This window comes from Orycteropus afer, unplaced genomic scaffold (assembly GCF_000298275.1).
Source record: "Orycteropus afer afer isolate SDZICR_OR568_19922 unplaced genomic scaffold, OryAfe1.0 scaffold00324, whole genome shotgun sequence".
In the NCBI taxonomy this organism is placed as follows: Eukaryota; Metazoa; Chordata; class Mammalia; order Tubulidentata; family Orycteropodidae; genus Orycteropus; species Orycteropus afer.
In genome coordinates, this window is record NW_006921911.1 from 267951 (window position 1) to 285405 (window position 17455).

The 17455-nt window shown below is 36.3% G+C and overlaps 1 protein-coding gene across 1 annotated transcript in view; it reads left to right on the plus strand.

Annotated features, from left to right (window-relative positions):
• Nucleotides 1-16165, plus strand: part of PAXIP1 (PAX interacting protein 1) — a 101716-nt gene extending 85551 nt beyond the window's left edge. The window contains exons 16-20 of the mRNA XM_007952096.2: nt 2287-2455; nt 13423-13523; nt 15700-15834; nt 15921-15996; nt 16092-16165. Of these exons, the coding sequence (XP_007950287.2) occupies nt 2287-2455; nt 13423-13523; nt 15700-15834; nt 15921-15996; nt 16092-16165 (555 nt within the window). The remainder of the gene's footprint in view (nt 1-2286; nt 2456-13422; nt 13524-15699; nt 15835-15920; nt 15997-16091) is intronic.
• Nucleotides 16166-17455: the final 1290 nt, after the last annotated feature.

Here is a 17455-nt window from a genome sequence, read left to right on the forward strand (position 1 = left end):
TTATGGCCCTGGCTAGGACTTCCAGTACAATGTTGAAATTTTACCATTTTTAAGTGTGAAGTTTAGTGTCATTAATTGCATTTACCATGTTGTGCTACTGTCACCACTATCCATTTCTAAAAATTTTTAACACCACCAATAGAAACTCAGAGACCCTTTCAGCAATAACTCCCCATTTGCCTCTCCTACCACGCCTCAGTAACCAGTAATAAACTTTGGTCTCTATGCATTTGCCTCTTCTAGATATTCTCTAAAAATGGGATCATATAAAATAATGTTCTTTTGTTCTGACTTATTTCACTCAACATACGTTTTCAAGATTCATCCATGTTGTGTAGCATGTATCCAAACTTCATTTTTCTTTGTGACTGTATAATATTCCATTGTATGGATAATACTACATTTTGTTAATCTGTTTATCTGTTGGTGGACAGACACTTGAACTATTTCCACCCTTTGGCTGTTGTGAATGGTGCTACAGTGAACACTGGTATACAAGTGTCTGTTTTGGTCCCTGATTTCAGTTCTTTTGGGAATATATCTAAAGTGGAGTTACTGGATCATGTGGTAATTCTGCATTTAACTTTTTGAGAAACTGCCAAGCTATTTTATATACATATGTATGTATGTAATGGTAAATATATATATATATAACAGATCATTGCCTTTTTAATGTGTGCAATTCATTGATATTAGTTATATTTATTGTGTTCTTCAACCATTGCTATTATGTTTCCAAATTTTCCCATTATTGTTAATAGAACCTCTCAGTCTCTTAGTAGAGTACCCTTTTTCCCCTCTCTCCTCCCTGCCCCTGGAAACCAATAATTAACTTTGGTCTCTATACATTTGCCTATCCTAGTAGATATTTCATATAAATGAAATCATACATTATTTGTCCCTTTGTGACTGACTTAGTTCACTCAACATGTTTTCAGGGTTCATCCATGTTGTAGCATGTAACAGAACTTAATTTCTCTTTATGGCTTAATAACATTCCATTGCATGTATATACCACGTTTTTTTATTCATTCATCTGTTGACGAGCATTTACATGGTTTCTACTTTTTGACTTTTGTAAATAGTGTTGCAGTGCAGATTTTTTCTGCAGCAGCTGCACCATTTTACATTTCCATCAGTAATGCACAAGGGTTTCAGTTTCTCCACATCCTCAGTAGTTTTCTGATACTTGCCATCCTAATGGGGATAAAATGGTATCTCATTGTGGTTGATTGATACCCATCTCCCTAAAGGATGTTGATCGTCTTTTCATGTGCTCTTTGGCCATATGACTACTTGGTATTCTTTATTAGTAGAAAACTATGACCAAGATGAACAGGTTCCTTCTTAAAGGTAAATAGAACTATATTTGTAGTCCTACAAACATTTGTAAGGTTACTTGGATGTCATTTTAACAAAAGCATCTAACCTAAAAGAGTGACTGTGTTTCTTAAAGTTCAGATTGTGGTTTTCTTGGGTAGGGTTAGGTCGAAGAGGGGTTTGCTCATTTGTTTAGATAAGAAATGGTCACAAACTTTTAAATTTACATTTTGAAATAGCCTAAGGGATAATGGAATTTTGTGTGTGTGTGTGTGTGTGTGTATGTGTTTTTCTGGGGGGAGGGGATGGTTGACCTGTATCACATTGTATAGCATATATTTTGCTCCTAATTTTTTCTTTAAGGAAAAGAAACAATTATGATTGGTACTGTTAAAAATTTAGTACAATTTACTTTTTCTACCTTTGAAATCTTAGTGTAGTCATTATGAGGTCTTTTTCAATATGTATCTTTTCAGTCAGTTTTCATGCTGTCATTTCTTAAAAATAGAGATTGTTTTGTTACTCATTAATACCAGTTTTAAGGAGCTCTGGTAGTGCAGTGGTTAAGGCATCCAGCTGCTAACCAAAATGTCAGCAGTTCAAACCCACCAGCCGTTCTGCAGAGGAAAGATGAGGCAGTCTGCTTCCATTAAAGATTTACAGCCTTGGAAACCCTATAGGACAGTTCTGCTCTGTCTTAACAGGGTTGCTGTGAGACAGAATCAACTTGAACTGGTTTTTGGTTAACACCAGTTTTAGTGTAGAAAGCTTGGGCATATTTGTTCTTTACCATGAAATGAGTGACATCATTCTCAGGTTGTTTTATATATAAAGGTGTGTAATTTATATGAGATGGAGAATTCATATTATAATCTTGATTATAATATGCTGCTGATGTACATCTGTAGATTTTTAACTTTGTCATTTCTGATCTAACTGTGTAACTTCTGTTGTTGTTGTTGTTAGAAACTCTATATTCTTGGTGGTGAGGTTGCTGAGTCTGTGCAGAAATGCACACATCTTATTGCCAGCAAAGTGACCCGCACTGTGAAGTTCCTGACAGCGATTTCTGTAGTAAAGCACATAGTGACTCCAGAATGGTTAGAAGAATGTTTTAAATGTCAGAAATTCATTGGTAAGTAATAGCATCACTATGTCTACTTTTAATGTTAAGCAAACTTAACATTTTTTTTCCTCTATTACCATCCTCATCCCAACAAACATCTAGTTTATTAAGTATTTGCTAATTGTTCACTGAAATTGATAAATATGTTTCACGTCCCAGCTATTCATTTGACTGCTGTCTTTGCATTTTACCTTAAAAATATAGAGGTTTTGGGAATTTGCATAATTTTAGGGGAATAAAATAAGCTCCATATCCTTGCTTTGTTGTTTGTTATTAATATCTTTCATTTGGAAATATGAATGCAAAATGAGATTATCACAGTGTAGTAAAGTGTAATATATCTCTTTACTTGGAAAGAGAACAGGTTTACTGAAATGGCCTGGCCCAGTTGAATATAAGTTTTATGCAGAAAGTAAAAATGCCTGCCTCCTCTTACCCATCTATTGTTCAGACCACCAGTAACAAACTCATGTTATTAGCACACAGCAGTGAGACTCTTCATTGTAGTCAAATTTAGAGACGGTAGTGGTATATATTTTGTATACTAGATATAAAGAAGATGGTTTTTTGGTTTTTGTTTTTTAGATTAGTAAATATGCTTAAATGTTTTTAGAGTTTTTAGAGCCTTACTGAGTATAAAATGATCATAAAATCCAAATGATTTTTTTTTTTCTCTATGGAAACTATATAGCCAAAATAATGTGTACCTTTATTATTATAAAAAACAGTAGTGGTAGCCTTTATTTGCAGAGGTGGTATTCCTAACCCACCATCTAAGACAGGAATCTATAACCTTTTGAAAAGTGCATCCTTACTCTTTATCTGGCCACTTGCTTGGGTGGGAACACATACAAGGGTATTATTATCCTGGTGTCAAGTTTCCTTGCTTTCTCAGTGTTGTTTTTTGGTTGGTCTTGTGCCCTAACTACAGTGAAATAAAACTTAACTTTCTTGCTACCCCTATCATGTGATATTAATTACCAACCTCTGACTTAGGCTATCCACATGCTTTTATGTTTTCCTGCTAGTAGTTTGCTTATATTGCCCTTTTCTATTCATACTTTTCTGCTCTGCCCCTGCATTCCTTGCCCCATGAGTGGTAGAGTAGAATACACTGTAATACAGCTGCCAAAGGGCATGAACAAAATATGTGGTCACGGAACAGGCAATGTTAGCAGGGACCCTGCTGGTCCCTTATTGGCATCATGTTCCTCCAATGCACTAAACTAACCTTAGGTATCACTTACTGAGTAGAAGTCATTGTTAAATCAGTGTTCATTATAAAATATTTCAGGTCTATCATTTTCTTGGCAGCTGATATTTAAACAATTCAGTCTTTAGTTTAAATAAATAAAAAGTGTATAGTTTTAAAGTTTATGTGGTCTGATTTTACAATGAGAAATAAAGATAACTAAAGTTGCTATTTATAGCAAAGCTAGAACCAAACTTAGAATTCTCTAACCAGAGCAGTTAAACCGGAAAGACTAAATTATTAGTAAATAAATTAGTAAATTATTAGTGAAAGCTAAATACCCAACTGCAGTACATTAAGTAGTATTTATAAATTTTCTTTTCATTTGAAATTTTAGAAGTGCTTTGTCCTTAAATAAAAATATATTAGTGCTAATGGGGCAAGGAGGTGACATCTCCTGACCTCCTGACTCCACAAAAGGAAGACAGAATCACCATCAGCAGCCCAGGCCCTGTTCTTATGAGGCCAGACATATTGCCACCCTTCAGCCCTCTTAATAACCTTGTCACCAACTGTTCCTTCCATGGCACCCACCATCTCTCTGCTGGATTTGATAATTCGCTGCAGTGGCCACACAGAACTCACAGATTATGGGGTTTATTAGGGAAGCAACAGGCTACAAATCAAGTTCAGGAACACCCTCAGTCTCTCTCAGTTGGCAGTCTCTCGCAGTCTCTCAGTAATATGTCTCTCAGTGCGCTTCTCTCGCGTCTCTCAACAGCATGTCTTCTCTCACATCTTGCTCTCAGCAAGCCCATCTCTCTCGGCTGGCAGTCAGATTCTTTGTGCCTCTAGGAGGGCTCCTTTTAAGCCTAGCAGAGTGGCAAAACTAACCAATCCCAACATCAGAAATCTATACACCTGAGGGAGAGCGAACTTCCCAGAAGATTACTTCATGCTGCTTCAACAGGAATACCCTGGGTGAATAACTTTAACAATCAGGAATTTAAATTGCATGGTCCCACTCAGTAATCCACTGAGAGTTACGAAGACTATGGCTAGAAAAGCCATACCATGTAATTTACTACACTGCAACAGTGAAATAAAAACTGAAAATAATGAAGGCAGAAGAAAGAAATTGAAGAAACAATTATTATAAACCTATATTTCAGCCCCAATTTTGGATACTAGAGTTATAAAATTTAGAATGAGATAATCTGTTCTTTAACTGACATAGTAAGTCTGTTTTCTTAGGATCTGCTGTTGTGACATGTACTGAGCTTGGGGACTGGGAAATGGGCCTTACAGTTTTCTAGCTGCCATGGCTCCTTTTGCCTCTTGGGAAGCAGCCCAGCTTTAGAAATCTTTATTATCACCTTCTGATTGTTTTTCTTTTTCCTTTTTGAACCAGAAGTGTGCGATTAGATGAAAATGGGTAAATGGTCAATTTGTTGAATTTATCAAGTTCATGAGTTTCTGAAAACTTGATTCTTTGTTTATAAAAACTACAACAAAAGGAAGTTTTGGTTGACTGGCTTTCATTTAATTATATCATTGTTACTAAGTGTTAACTCTGTTGATGTCTTGAGGGTTTAAAATGGTTTAAGTGATCCTAGAAACATTTAATAATCAGAAAATATACTTCATATTTGATCCCCTAAATTTCAGAATGTTTTTTAATGCATTTTATTGAAATATAATTTACATACAGTGAAATACACAAAACTAAAGGGACATGGGTGAATGCTTTTTTTTTTTTTTGCAGTGTTCCCTCCCCTCCCCTCCCACCACTGGCAACCAACAAAGAAAGTTTCCCTCCATATATAGTTTGTTCCTCCACCTGCCACCCTCCACAACAAGGAACTAATTTGTCCTTCTGTGATTGACTTTTTCACTCATAATAATGTCCTCCAAGTTCATCCATATTATGCAGTATTTTGCAGACTCTATGTTATTCTTCCGTGCTGCATAGAACATTCCATTATGTGTATGTACCATAGTTTAGTCATCCACTCTTCTGCTAATGGGCACATAGGTTGTTTCCATCTTTTTGCTGTGGTAAATAGTGCTGCAGTGAACATGAATGTGCATATATCTGTTCCTGCCCTGGCTGTCACCTTTCTAGGATATATATTTAGTAATGGGATTGCTGGGTCAAATGGTATCTCTAATTCCAGCTTTCTAAGGAATTGCCTTATTGCTTTCCGTGGTGGTTGTATCACTTCACAGTCCCACCAGCAGTGTATGAGAGTCCCAATCTCTCCACACCCCCGTCAACATTTGTTATTTTCTGTCTCGTTGAACCTTGCCATCAGTGCTGGGGTGAGACAGTATCTTGTTTTGATTTGCATCTCTCTGATGGCCAATGATTGTGAGCATCTCTTCATGTATTAGGTTGGCCACCTGAATATCCTCCTTATTGAAGTGTCTATTCATGTCTTCTGCCCATTTTTCAATTGGATTGTTAATTCATTTGGTGTTGAGGTATTGGAGTTTTCTATAAATCTTGGAGATAAATTCCTTGCCAGATATGTAATTATTGACAAATATGAATTTGTTGCTGTCATTTTTGTTATGTGCTTTCTCATGGTGTCAGTTTCTCTGTTCCATGTAATTTTCTATGCTGAGCTCGTTTTGTTTATGAATCGTGTTATCACTTCCTTCATTGCTGTTTTTTTAGTATTTGCTGAATTTTTATGCTGGTCCTCTTTTTTATTTTGATGTGAAGGTTTATCATTTTTGGGGGGGTTACCCTGTGATTTATAGTTTTCTTCCCAAGTTTAGAACAGTCCATTCTATCTTTTAGTTGTCTTGACTTCCCTACTGTCTAGAAATTCTGTAACAACACAATTTTTCCCTCTTTTTGGTTTGTAGTTGTCCTCACTTGTCAACTGATGTCTCTGGTTCCCTGTTTACAACCTTGTAGGCTTATTTACTTTGGATATTTCCATTGCTGGGTAGGTGTCTGGGTTATATCATCATGTGTGTTAATGGTCACTTGTTGATGGCTGTTGTTGCTTGTCTGTCCAGACGGCTCCCTTTAGCATCTCTTGTAAGGTTGGTCTGGTTTTAACAAATTCCCTTATTTTCTGCTTATCTGGAAATGTCCTAATTTCACCATCATATTTAAGGGACAGTTTTGCTGGGTACATAATTCTTGGTTGGAAATTTTTCTCTTTCAGGGCTTTATATATACCATCCCATTGTCTTCTCACCTGTATGGTTTCCGCCGAGAAATCCGAGCTTAGTCTTATTGGGTGCCCCTTGTAGGTAACTTTCCATTTTTCCCCGTGCTGCTCTCATGATTCTTTCTTTGTCTTTGGTTTTGGTGAGTTTGATAATGATATGTGTCGGTGATTTTCTTTTGGGGTCTATCGTGTTTGGGGTTCACTGGACTTCCTGAATGGATATATTCTCATCTTTCATCATACTAGAAAAATTCTCTTCTAACAAATCTTCGACAATTTTCTCTGTGATTTTCTTTGTCTCTTCCTGTTCTGGAATTCCGATTTACATGTAGGTTATTCCTTTTGATGCTGTCCCACGTGAACCTTAGGCTTTCTTCATTTTGTTTTGTTCTTTTTTCTGATTGATCTCTTTCCAGGGAAGTGTTCAGGTATTTGCCTTTAATCTCACTAATTCTGTCTTCCATTAATTCAGTTCTGCTCCTTTGCCTATTCAATGTCTTATCTATTTCTGAAAATTTAGTATTAAATTTTTGGATTTCTGTGTGTAGATTTTGTATCATTTCTGATTTTGTATTTATTTTGTCATTTTGTTCTTATATTGTCTTTTGAAATTGTTGTAAGGTTTTCTCAGTGTTTTCTTCAATCTGCCTCTCAGTTTGTTGAAGACACCTAAATATAATTCTTTTGAATTCCTTATCTGGGAGTTCCAGTGCTGCGTCTTTCTCGGGGATGTGTTTTGTGTCTGTATCCTGATCTCTTGTTTCTCCTGTTTTATCTTGCTTCTTTGTGTGGACTGTGATGTTCTGTTGTCTCTGAGACATTGTGATGTTTTTGTGTTTATATTTAATTGGTGATTGTATATCGGAGTGACTTGCCTACAATTTTTGTTTTCTTTGTGTGTTAGCTACGTAAACAGAATACTGTGCTGTACTCCTCTATTCAGTAGTTGACAGCACTTATACACTGACCACCTGTCTCCTTTCCTGTTGTCAGCTTCTCATATGCCCCTGCTGACCTTAGCAAACAGAGCCTATTCTTAGGTCCCTGGAATCCGAACGAGAATGCAATCACTTTAAAATCCAAAATGGTTGCCACTTTTGAATATCCAAAATGGCTGCCACTTGTAAACATTCAAAATGGCTGCCGTTTGTAAACAATCGAAATGACTGTGCCCTCCGGACAGCGGAAAGTCAACAGCTCAGGTTTTTCTCCCTCCTTGCTGTTTCCCTTCCTAGTCGTAGGCCACCAGCACAGTCATCCCTGCAGCCCTGGTGGCCAGGGCTGATCTTTAGGTCAAATCTCAGGTTCCAACACCACTTGGAGATATTCAGGCTGTTGGTCCTGTCAGAGTAGCTGACAGTCCGGAGCTCTGACCATCTCTCTGTACTCATTGTTTTCGTTCAGGTTTTTCCACTAGTTGGTACCTAATTCACTTTTGTTTAGTTCCTTTGAAAGCCCAGGGCTCCAGGCTTTGGAGTGAATTAGGTACCAACTTCTGTATCTCTGTCGATTGGTTTTTCTTTTCTTAGTTGAAGAGGGTCTGTGTCACTTGTCTGTCTATTCCTCCACCTTACCAGAAGTCCAAATTTCAGAATTTCTTACGACAATTTTTCCAGTTTATAGTCATTTATTTTTTAATACTTTAAAAAGGCAATTTCTTTTTTGCCAAATTTCTGTAAGAAGACTATTGGCTTTAGTTTATTTCTAGCAGTTAGTACCTGAAAGTTAGCTTCCTGATCCATTTCTTACATTTCCCTAATCTTTTTGCAACTTAAGAGTTGTTTTTTTTTTTAAAAGCCAGTTTGGGATTCATATGGAATTCGGAAGTGGTTGGCTTCTTTTTCTTCTTTTGTTTTTTAAAATAACCACAAACTTGCACATCAGTTGTAAGTACAATACAAATTATTTTTTTTCTTAACCATTGGAGAGTACATTAACAAAATGGTACACCAGGATCTGTGAATAACTTAATATATATATTATTTCCTACAGCAAGGACATTCTTCTGTATAACCATAATATACCCATCAAAATCTGGAGATTAACGTGAATCCATTACTATTATCTTATCCTCAGACTCCATCCAGATATGTCCAGTTGTCCCAATAATGTCTTTTAAAGCAAAAGGATCCAATTCAGAAATATGTGTTACATGTAGTTATCATGTCTCTGTAGTCTCCTTCAGTCAGAAATAGTTCCTTGATTTTTGCTTGTCGCTTTGAACATTGCAGGCTGGTTATTTTGTAGCATGTCCTTCAAACTGGGTTTATTTGATATTTCTTCATGATTAAATTCAGGTTATGCGTCTTTGGCAGGATTGTCACAAAGGTGATGCTGTGTTCCTTGTATTGCAATCCTGTCAGACATTGCACAATTTTTATTTGCCATATTGCTGATGATCACTTTAATCACTTGATTAAAGTGATGTCTGCCTGGCTCCTCCACTGTACAAGTATAGTCAGGTTACAGACAAACCTCTGACTTAAGAACAACTCCTACTTGCCCTTTAATGTTATGTAAATTTGCTCCCACTTTGCAACAATTATAAACCAACCCCTACTGGAAGGGAACTCACAGGGAGGGAAAATTTCGGACTAGTTGTGGGTCACATGTTGATTTGGGTAAGGGGAGGGATAATATGGTAAGAGTCTATGACCAACAGGATGACATTGGAGAAAGGAAGAACACTGAAACAGACACATAAGATAAAGAAAACGGAGGCAAATACTAGCATATGCACAGTACCACATTTCCACTAACACTAAACACGAGGCTACAGATAAATACATAGACAACTGAGAAGATCAAGTGGGGGTTGATGAGCAGCAATGTACCCTAGACCAGGGATAGAGTTAGCTGAAGATAATCTTACATAGGTACTAGTGATACAAAATTGGCCGCACTGATGACAGAAACAGCAGAAGACAGAGTTGTAACTTCTCAGAGACAACCCAACAACTTGAGAGAGAGAATCACCGGGCCTGTTGACTCAAGTCCATAGTATTGGGGGACATCAAGCTCAGTTGGCATGACATAGCACATAAAAATCTTGTTCCACAGCCTGCTGTGGTGAGTAGCGACTGGGGTCTTAAAAGCTTTCGAGCAGCCATCTAAGATGCAACTCTTGGTCTCCTCTCATCTGAAGCAAAGAAGAGTGACTACAATCAAAGCCACTTGGAAACTATTAGTCCAAGGATACCTCGAATCCAGAAAAATTAGACCGTGTCCAGCTACCAATGCCAGCCACTTGGGAAGGAATTAAAACTGGATATCCTGGATAGAGTGGGAGGAAAAATATGGAACAAGATTCAGAAACACACAAATGACCAGTAGTACTGGTTGGATAGGGTCTGGTAGAGCACCCAAGGATATGACCCCAGGATATCCTTCGGGTCTGGGATTGGCCTCACTCCTAGGATTGGCTCCCAGCCCAACAGTAGATTTACATGGAGAATACCCACCCCAGGGCGATCATCTTTCTACTGTAGGGAGATGCACCCCTTAGAGTAATTGGCTATGGGGCACCAGAAGGGCAGCATTCATATGGAAGAAAAGCTGAACAGATAGGAGGGTATAGTTAAGGGCACAGGGAGGGGGTGGTCACAGGGATGGGATAGGAGGAAAGTGCATTATGGCCGGGGGTGGTAATTGGGGTGTGAAACAAATGTACACGAACTATTGAATGTAAAACAAACTTTGTAAATTTGCACCAAAAGCACAATTAAAAAAAAAAAAAATTTCCTTCACTTGCTGCATGTGCAGCTTTTACATCATTGAAAACACTTCAAACCTTTTTAAATTGGAAGCCTTTTTGAAGGTTAAGAACAGATGGACCTGTTCCAGCTTACCTACAAATTCTTACAGACATAGTTAGGAACAGATCTCATTTGTAACCCTGGGGACTGCCTGTACTCCTTTTCCTTTTACTATTAATAAGTATTTTGTGGGGAAGTACTTCGAAACTATGTAACTGACGGTTCCTCATCAAAGTTTCATTTTATCTCATATAGATCTTAAAGGAGTACAGTGCTCAAGGCAGACATTCTTTACTACTACATTATTGTTTGGGTTTATGAAGACTTCAAGGGATATTTTTGGCTTAAGGTTTGAAGATTAATATCTTAGGGCAGTAGTTTTGGGGGTTCATCCAGCCTTTATGGCTCCAGAAAGTAAGGATTCCATGAGAATTTGAAATTCTGTGCTGCATTTTTCTCTTTTGATCAGAAGTCTTTGATCAAACATTCATATGGACTTGTTTTGTCTTTTTTATTCACTGGATTGTTAACATCGCTGTAATTACTGGTGCTCACGTTATCCTGCTTTGGCCAGTGTAAACCATTCAAGCTGGCCTCTATATACAGTGACATGTCCTGTCATTTTTTGAGAACTTCTTTTGCTTCTGGCACAGCAAGGATGTTCCAGACTTATTTTAGTTTTTTTACCCTGGCTTTCTGGAATCAGCCATTTTTCCATGGAGCCCTAATTTCTTTCTCTAGGGAATGGTATTTAGAAACCAAGATCAGAGTGCTAAAGATGTTCATTGTTATTGAGGTGTTGCTGCTGCTGGGCCCTCTTAGTGAATGTTTATGTCCGTATTTCTGTATCTTTTCCAATGCGAATCCTATACCACAAGGTTCATTGTAGTTTTCTCCCTTTCCATGTTTGTAAATCCTTTTTCCAACAGTGAGAAACCTGGCTTTTATTATCCTAACTACATTTACTTATTGGGTTGGTTCCCCTGGATATAACCAATCTCTCATTTTTACCACCCCTGTGTCCTTCCTGCAAACACCTTCCTCACTCTGCTTGGACTCCAGTATTTCATACTAAGCCATTCCTCTGTGTAGATGATATCCTTTCTACCCTGTTGAATTCTGCACTTGAAGCTGGGATTTGAGACACTACAATAGGCCTCATGATTTTAGAATAGAATTGTTTAAGAAGTGGTGGGTGTTAATTTTTGGAATTTTGTATTTATGTTAAATTTAAATAAAATTTGAACTTTTAATCTTAAGGACAATCACTTTCTGGAATACTGATTTCCTTTGTGCTGCTTTGAAAAGTTTTAATTTTCCAGTTGAATCTTTGCACAGACTACAACCAACGTACCATAACATTGTGACTCCTTTTAAGAAACCAAAATGTGAGTTATCTCATATATGACAGAATTGTTGTAGTTCCTTTCCTCTATTTTCAGTGTCCTTTTCTGTATCAAACATGAACTACTTCTTGATAATATCTCACCAGCTTTTTAGAAGGCATTCAGTCTTAATTTTCCCCCAGAAATTAACATTTTCAATGTATCATTTTATGTTTAACAGTACTTTTTTGTTCATTTTTAAATCATCATTTTATTCTCCAGTTTTTACACATTTTTATCTTCTTTCACTTAAAACAGTTTAGCAGCCTTAATTATTTTTCTGTTGATTGACTGATTGATTTTCAGCATTTCTTTAGTGATGTGATTTCTCTTGACCAGGGGTAAGCAAACTGACCCATGAACGAAGAAGTATTTTTACATTTTTAAAGTATTGTTAAAAAAAGAAGACGACGACAATAACAAACATGCAACAAAGATAGTATCTAGCCCATAAATCCTAAAATATGTGTTACTTGCCAATCACAGTTCTAGGCACTTTCCTGCCAACTTCATGCTTTTGATGAGTGTATTATCAGATTTTAGCTATCTGTATTATGCTATGTTATTATTATGAAATTATGATTAAGAAGAGGAAAAAAAGGAATACTTGCCTGAATATGAAATGTAATCATAAGAGTAAACTTGACACTTTGTGACACTTTTGACAAATGAGACGTTCCTTAAAATGCTGCTATGAAAATCGTAAACCAGTCAATTAAAAGTTCCCAGAAGTCTTCAAAAGTGATAAAACTATGCTCTTGAAAATTGCTATACACTTTGGTGTATTTAAAAGGAGTAAGTTTTAGGGAAATATGTAAAGTTTGTTAAGGTCACCTGATTTATCAGCTAATTAACTCCCTTGTCCCCCAAATCATTGAAGCATAAGATAATGTATGTCATGAGAGTTTTCAACTTGTTATGCTCCAGAGTTCATGGGCTCTCTAAAATAAACCCATTAAAAACCCATGCCTAAGGCATTTGACTGCTAACCAGAAGATGGCAGTTCAAACCCAACAGCCACTCGGAAGGAAAGTTGGGCAATATACTTCCGTAGTGAATCTGCCTCAGAAACCCAAGGAGGGGTTACTATGAGTCGGATCTGACTCGACAGCAGTGAGTTGTGTTTGGTTTTGGTTGAGTCGATTCCAATGTAAATAATATGTGGAATTACATTTTAGGAGCAGAGGGGAGATGCAGTGGAGAAGGTCTACCACTTAAGTTTTTTTTAAAGAAGTTTATGACCCCAAAAGGTTAGATCTTGGAGACCACAGAAAGAGTGTCTGTCTGTCTAGATCTGGCTGTTTTGTTTGTGTGAGTGAAGTATAGTAAAACATAAGGGTGAGGACTTTATAGGTGAATGTGAGGCAAGAATAACAAATGCATGAATAACTGGGAGAGTCCTGTGAGTGGGTTGAATTTTCAGAAAGTTCAGAGTATTTGGTGTTTTGTTTTCCAGATGAACAGAACTATATTCTCCGAGATGCTGAGGCTGAAGTGCTTTTCTCTTTCAGTTTAGAAGAGTCCTTGAAAAGGGCACATGTTTCTCCACTGTTTAAGGTACACTTTAAAAACAAATAAAACAAGTCCATGAAGATGTAAAAGATCATACAACTGAAGATAGTAGATGAGTTGAAAGCACATAATGTGGAGGAGCTGGGTTTACCCTGGCTTCCCATTTCATGGTTTGCTTTCCTTGTATACAGTTAGTTACTGAGGGCTTCTCCCAGTGAAATATGGTGTACCATAAGTTTAGTTTTTGTTATTATAATTCAAAAGAATTGATAGAAAAATTAAATAAGTCAATCTATTAGTGATATATTTTTAAATATCTGGATATTGAAAGAATGTATTTATTAATTAAGAGCTAAGTTCATTTTTCTGCTTTTAATAACTCTTGAAAGGACATTACATACTTAATACTATTCTCATTACTGTGTATACTGCTGGAGAAGATACTGGAAAAAACTAAGTGAATGTATGCCTAAATAATTTATGACTAACGATTTTTAAATATAAGATAAAGATAGAACAGTTGGGAAATATTCTCGCTCTCTTTTATTTATTTATTTATTTTTGTGTGTGTGTAATTTGGGTGAAAGTTTATAAAGCAAATTCATTTTCCATACAGCAGTTCATACCCATTTTTCTTACGACACTGACTGAAAAACATAACATAACAGCTCTCTTCCCACTTCCTCCTCATAGTTACCGCCTCCTGTCTCCATGCTCTCTCACCCCCATTGCTGTCTCCCTGTGCATACACTGCCCTTTTGTTCTCCTGTGATTGATCACTTCAAGTAGTGTATGTACCTGATGTAAATGTTTAGCTCATATGCCTATTTGGCTGGAAGCCACAGGAGTGACTTCTATTTCCAGACCTGAAGGGTAGCTAGGAGCCATAGTTTCAGGGGTCTCACCAGGCTCTGTCAGATCAGCAAACCTGGTCTTTTTTTATGATTTTGAGTTTTGTTCCACATTGTTCTCCCACTCTATTTAGGATCTCCTGCACTGATCCCCCTCTGAGTGGTTGACAGTGGTAGCCAGGCACCGTCTAGTTCTGGTCTCATAGTCACAGAAGCTGAGGATTGCATGGTCTGTCTGCCCTTGGACTAAATGTTTCCATGTGTCTTTGGTTTTCTTCATTCTTCTTTGCTGTAGACAAGGAGAGACCTATCATTGCATCTAGATGGCTGCTTGCAAGCTTTTAAGATCCCAGTCACTTCTCGTCAAAGTAGGATGTGGTGTTGTTAGGTGTTGTTGAATTGGCTCTGACTCATAGTGACGCTGCGTACAACAGAACAAAACACTGCCCAGTCCTGTACCAGCCCCACAATTCTTGCTATACCTGGGCCCATTGTTGTAACCACCGTATCAATCCATCTCACTGAAGGCTGACATTCCACTTTACCAAGCATGATATCCTTCTCCAGGGAAGTAGGATGTAGAATAATGTTGTATATTGTATAGTACGTTATGCCAGTTGAGTTTGATGTCCCCTTCGACCATGGTCCCAAGCCCACAGGTCTAACTACTCGCTCCTTCCGGGTGAATGTTCTCTTTTTTTAAAAATGGTAGAGTAGCTAATTATAGCAATAAAGATTATCTGTTCTTTAAACTTCTTAAGGAGCCAACCTAGGAATTGGAAATGATTTGCAATACTAAGTTAAAATATATTTTACCTAAATTAATATGATTTTTTGAATGCTTGAATTTTTTTTTGGTGAACAGTTTAAAACAAAATAGTGTGTTGTGGTCTTCTTAGGAGCAAAGTTGTTAAAGAATTGAACTATCAGTTTCCATTGGACCATCAATATAATTTCCAGATAATACAGAGGTAATAAAAAAAAGGAAAACAGGCTTGGAAATGTGCTTTGTCAGTCTATTGCTTTAAAGATAAATGTGGTTAATTTAGAATTGTATAGAAATCATGAAAAATGTTTATAATTTTCTTGCTTATATCACAAAATACATATATTTTTTTAAGAATCTTAATTTCTAGTTACTTTTAATAATTACATACCACACCTACATACGATATTTCAAAGCTTCACATATAGATTCTGCTAGGTTCACTTTAGGTTAGGTGACTAATGAAGGACCAGTAGAACCTTTTTAACTAATGAAATTAAATCTTAGTCAAAAATCTCAAGATAGAATATATGAAAAACTGTATACTTTGAAGATTACAAGAATTTTTTAAAACACATACCTGTATTTTTTTATTTCTTTTTAGGGAAAATATTTTTACATCACACCTGGAATCTGTCCAAGTCTTTCAACTATGAAAGCTATAGTGGAATGTGCAGGAGGAAAAGTATTATCAAAACAGCCATCTTTCCGGAAACTCATGGAACATAAACAAAATAAGGTGAATAAAAGTAAAATGAGTTCTTGGTGTCATTATTGCCATTTATTGTTTAATAACTCTTAAACTTACTTTCTTTTAATCTTTAGAGTTTGTCGGAAATAATTTTAATATCCTGTGAAAATGACCTCCACTTATGTCGAGAATATTTTGCCAGAGGAATAGGTATTGTTTATTGCTCTTGCTATATATTAGAGTGTGTGTGCTTATGCACAAAGCATTGCATTTCTTTTCATAATTTTTATTTCTATTCCTTTCAGATGTTCATAATGCAGAGTTTGTTCTAACTGGAGTACTTACACAAACACTGGACTATGAATCATATCCTTTTTGAAAAAGAATGATAAGTAGAAAGGTTAACTGTGAAAATGGATTTCCAAGAGTGATGGAGCAATGGCTTTACTATTTTTGCAAATTATCTTTCCTTTCTTTGCTATTATGGTTTATGCAGTTAGCAATTCTTTCTCTTTAGAATATTCATTTGATTTTAAAGTGAAAACATTGTATTCACTTTCTGAGAGTTCAGATTGAATATATAACTTATTATTCAGAAAGGATCTATAATATCTAGTTTATGTAGTTAAGTAATTGGCAGAGAAAATAATTGCAAAAATAAATATATGTGTTTCTCATCAACTTTTTTTTAAGCTAGAATTTCAATGAAATTCAGAATGTGTATCATCTACTCAGGAACTTTGATATGTGCGAATAAAAACACAGTTTAGTAGAGGCATCAAAATGAATAATTTACTAATATGTTGCCAGTAGGTAAATACAAAGATAAATATTTAGAATAACAAATTTTGACACACTTAAACATTTTTATGTTTCAGGCATTCAGGAAAAAAAGAGGGTTTGTCATGTGTTATCTATAGTTCTCATTCAAAATATCTTAAGTTATTACTTTATTATGAGAATGGCCCACCTTAACTTATGCCTCATAAGTCCTTGTGCAGAAAACAAACATTTCAACAGAGATTCCCACTAAAGAGGGCTGCTCTGGCAGAACATTTCCTGGAACTTATCCATAGGGCTGATTGCAATTAGGATGAGGGTAGGCCTGAGCAGAAGTCCTTTCACTTTCCTATATGTGGACTGTTACCTACATCTCTGACTAGTGGCAGCATTAGCTGAATTACTCTTGAAGCAAAGGAAGCTTGTGCTACAGAAAGTTTTCTATGAGCAAATCATAGAGGTTTGAAAGACATCCTTCTTCAGTCAGTTCTTTTTTCCTTCGTGTGTACCAGTTTCAGGTAGTTAAATTTATCAAACACTTTCTTTTTAACCTTATAACCTTTTTGATTATAATATTATATAGAAGACCTAGATATTATTGGGAGTAAAACACTTTTAATAAGAAAACTTTGCCTCAACTCCAGAAGCAAATGCCGTGTTTAGCAATAGTAGCCTACCTGGTGTGAATTATGTGTACTGCAGAAACAAACATTCTTGTCATTAATATCAGCTTTTTTTATTCCATATCTCCATATATTAAGAAATAATGGCAGGATTTACTGATAAATATGATAAGAAGACTTGTCAGGTTTTTCTGATATGCTGTAAGTGCTTTGTTGTATACAGTATGTATTGTTAGGACTTTTCCAGATTTTTTTTCTTTCATTCA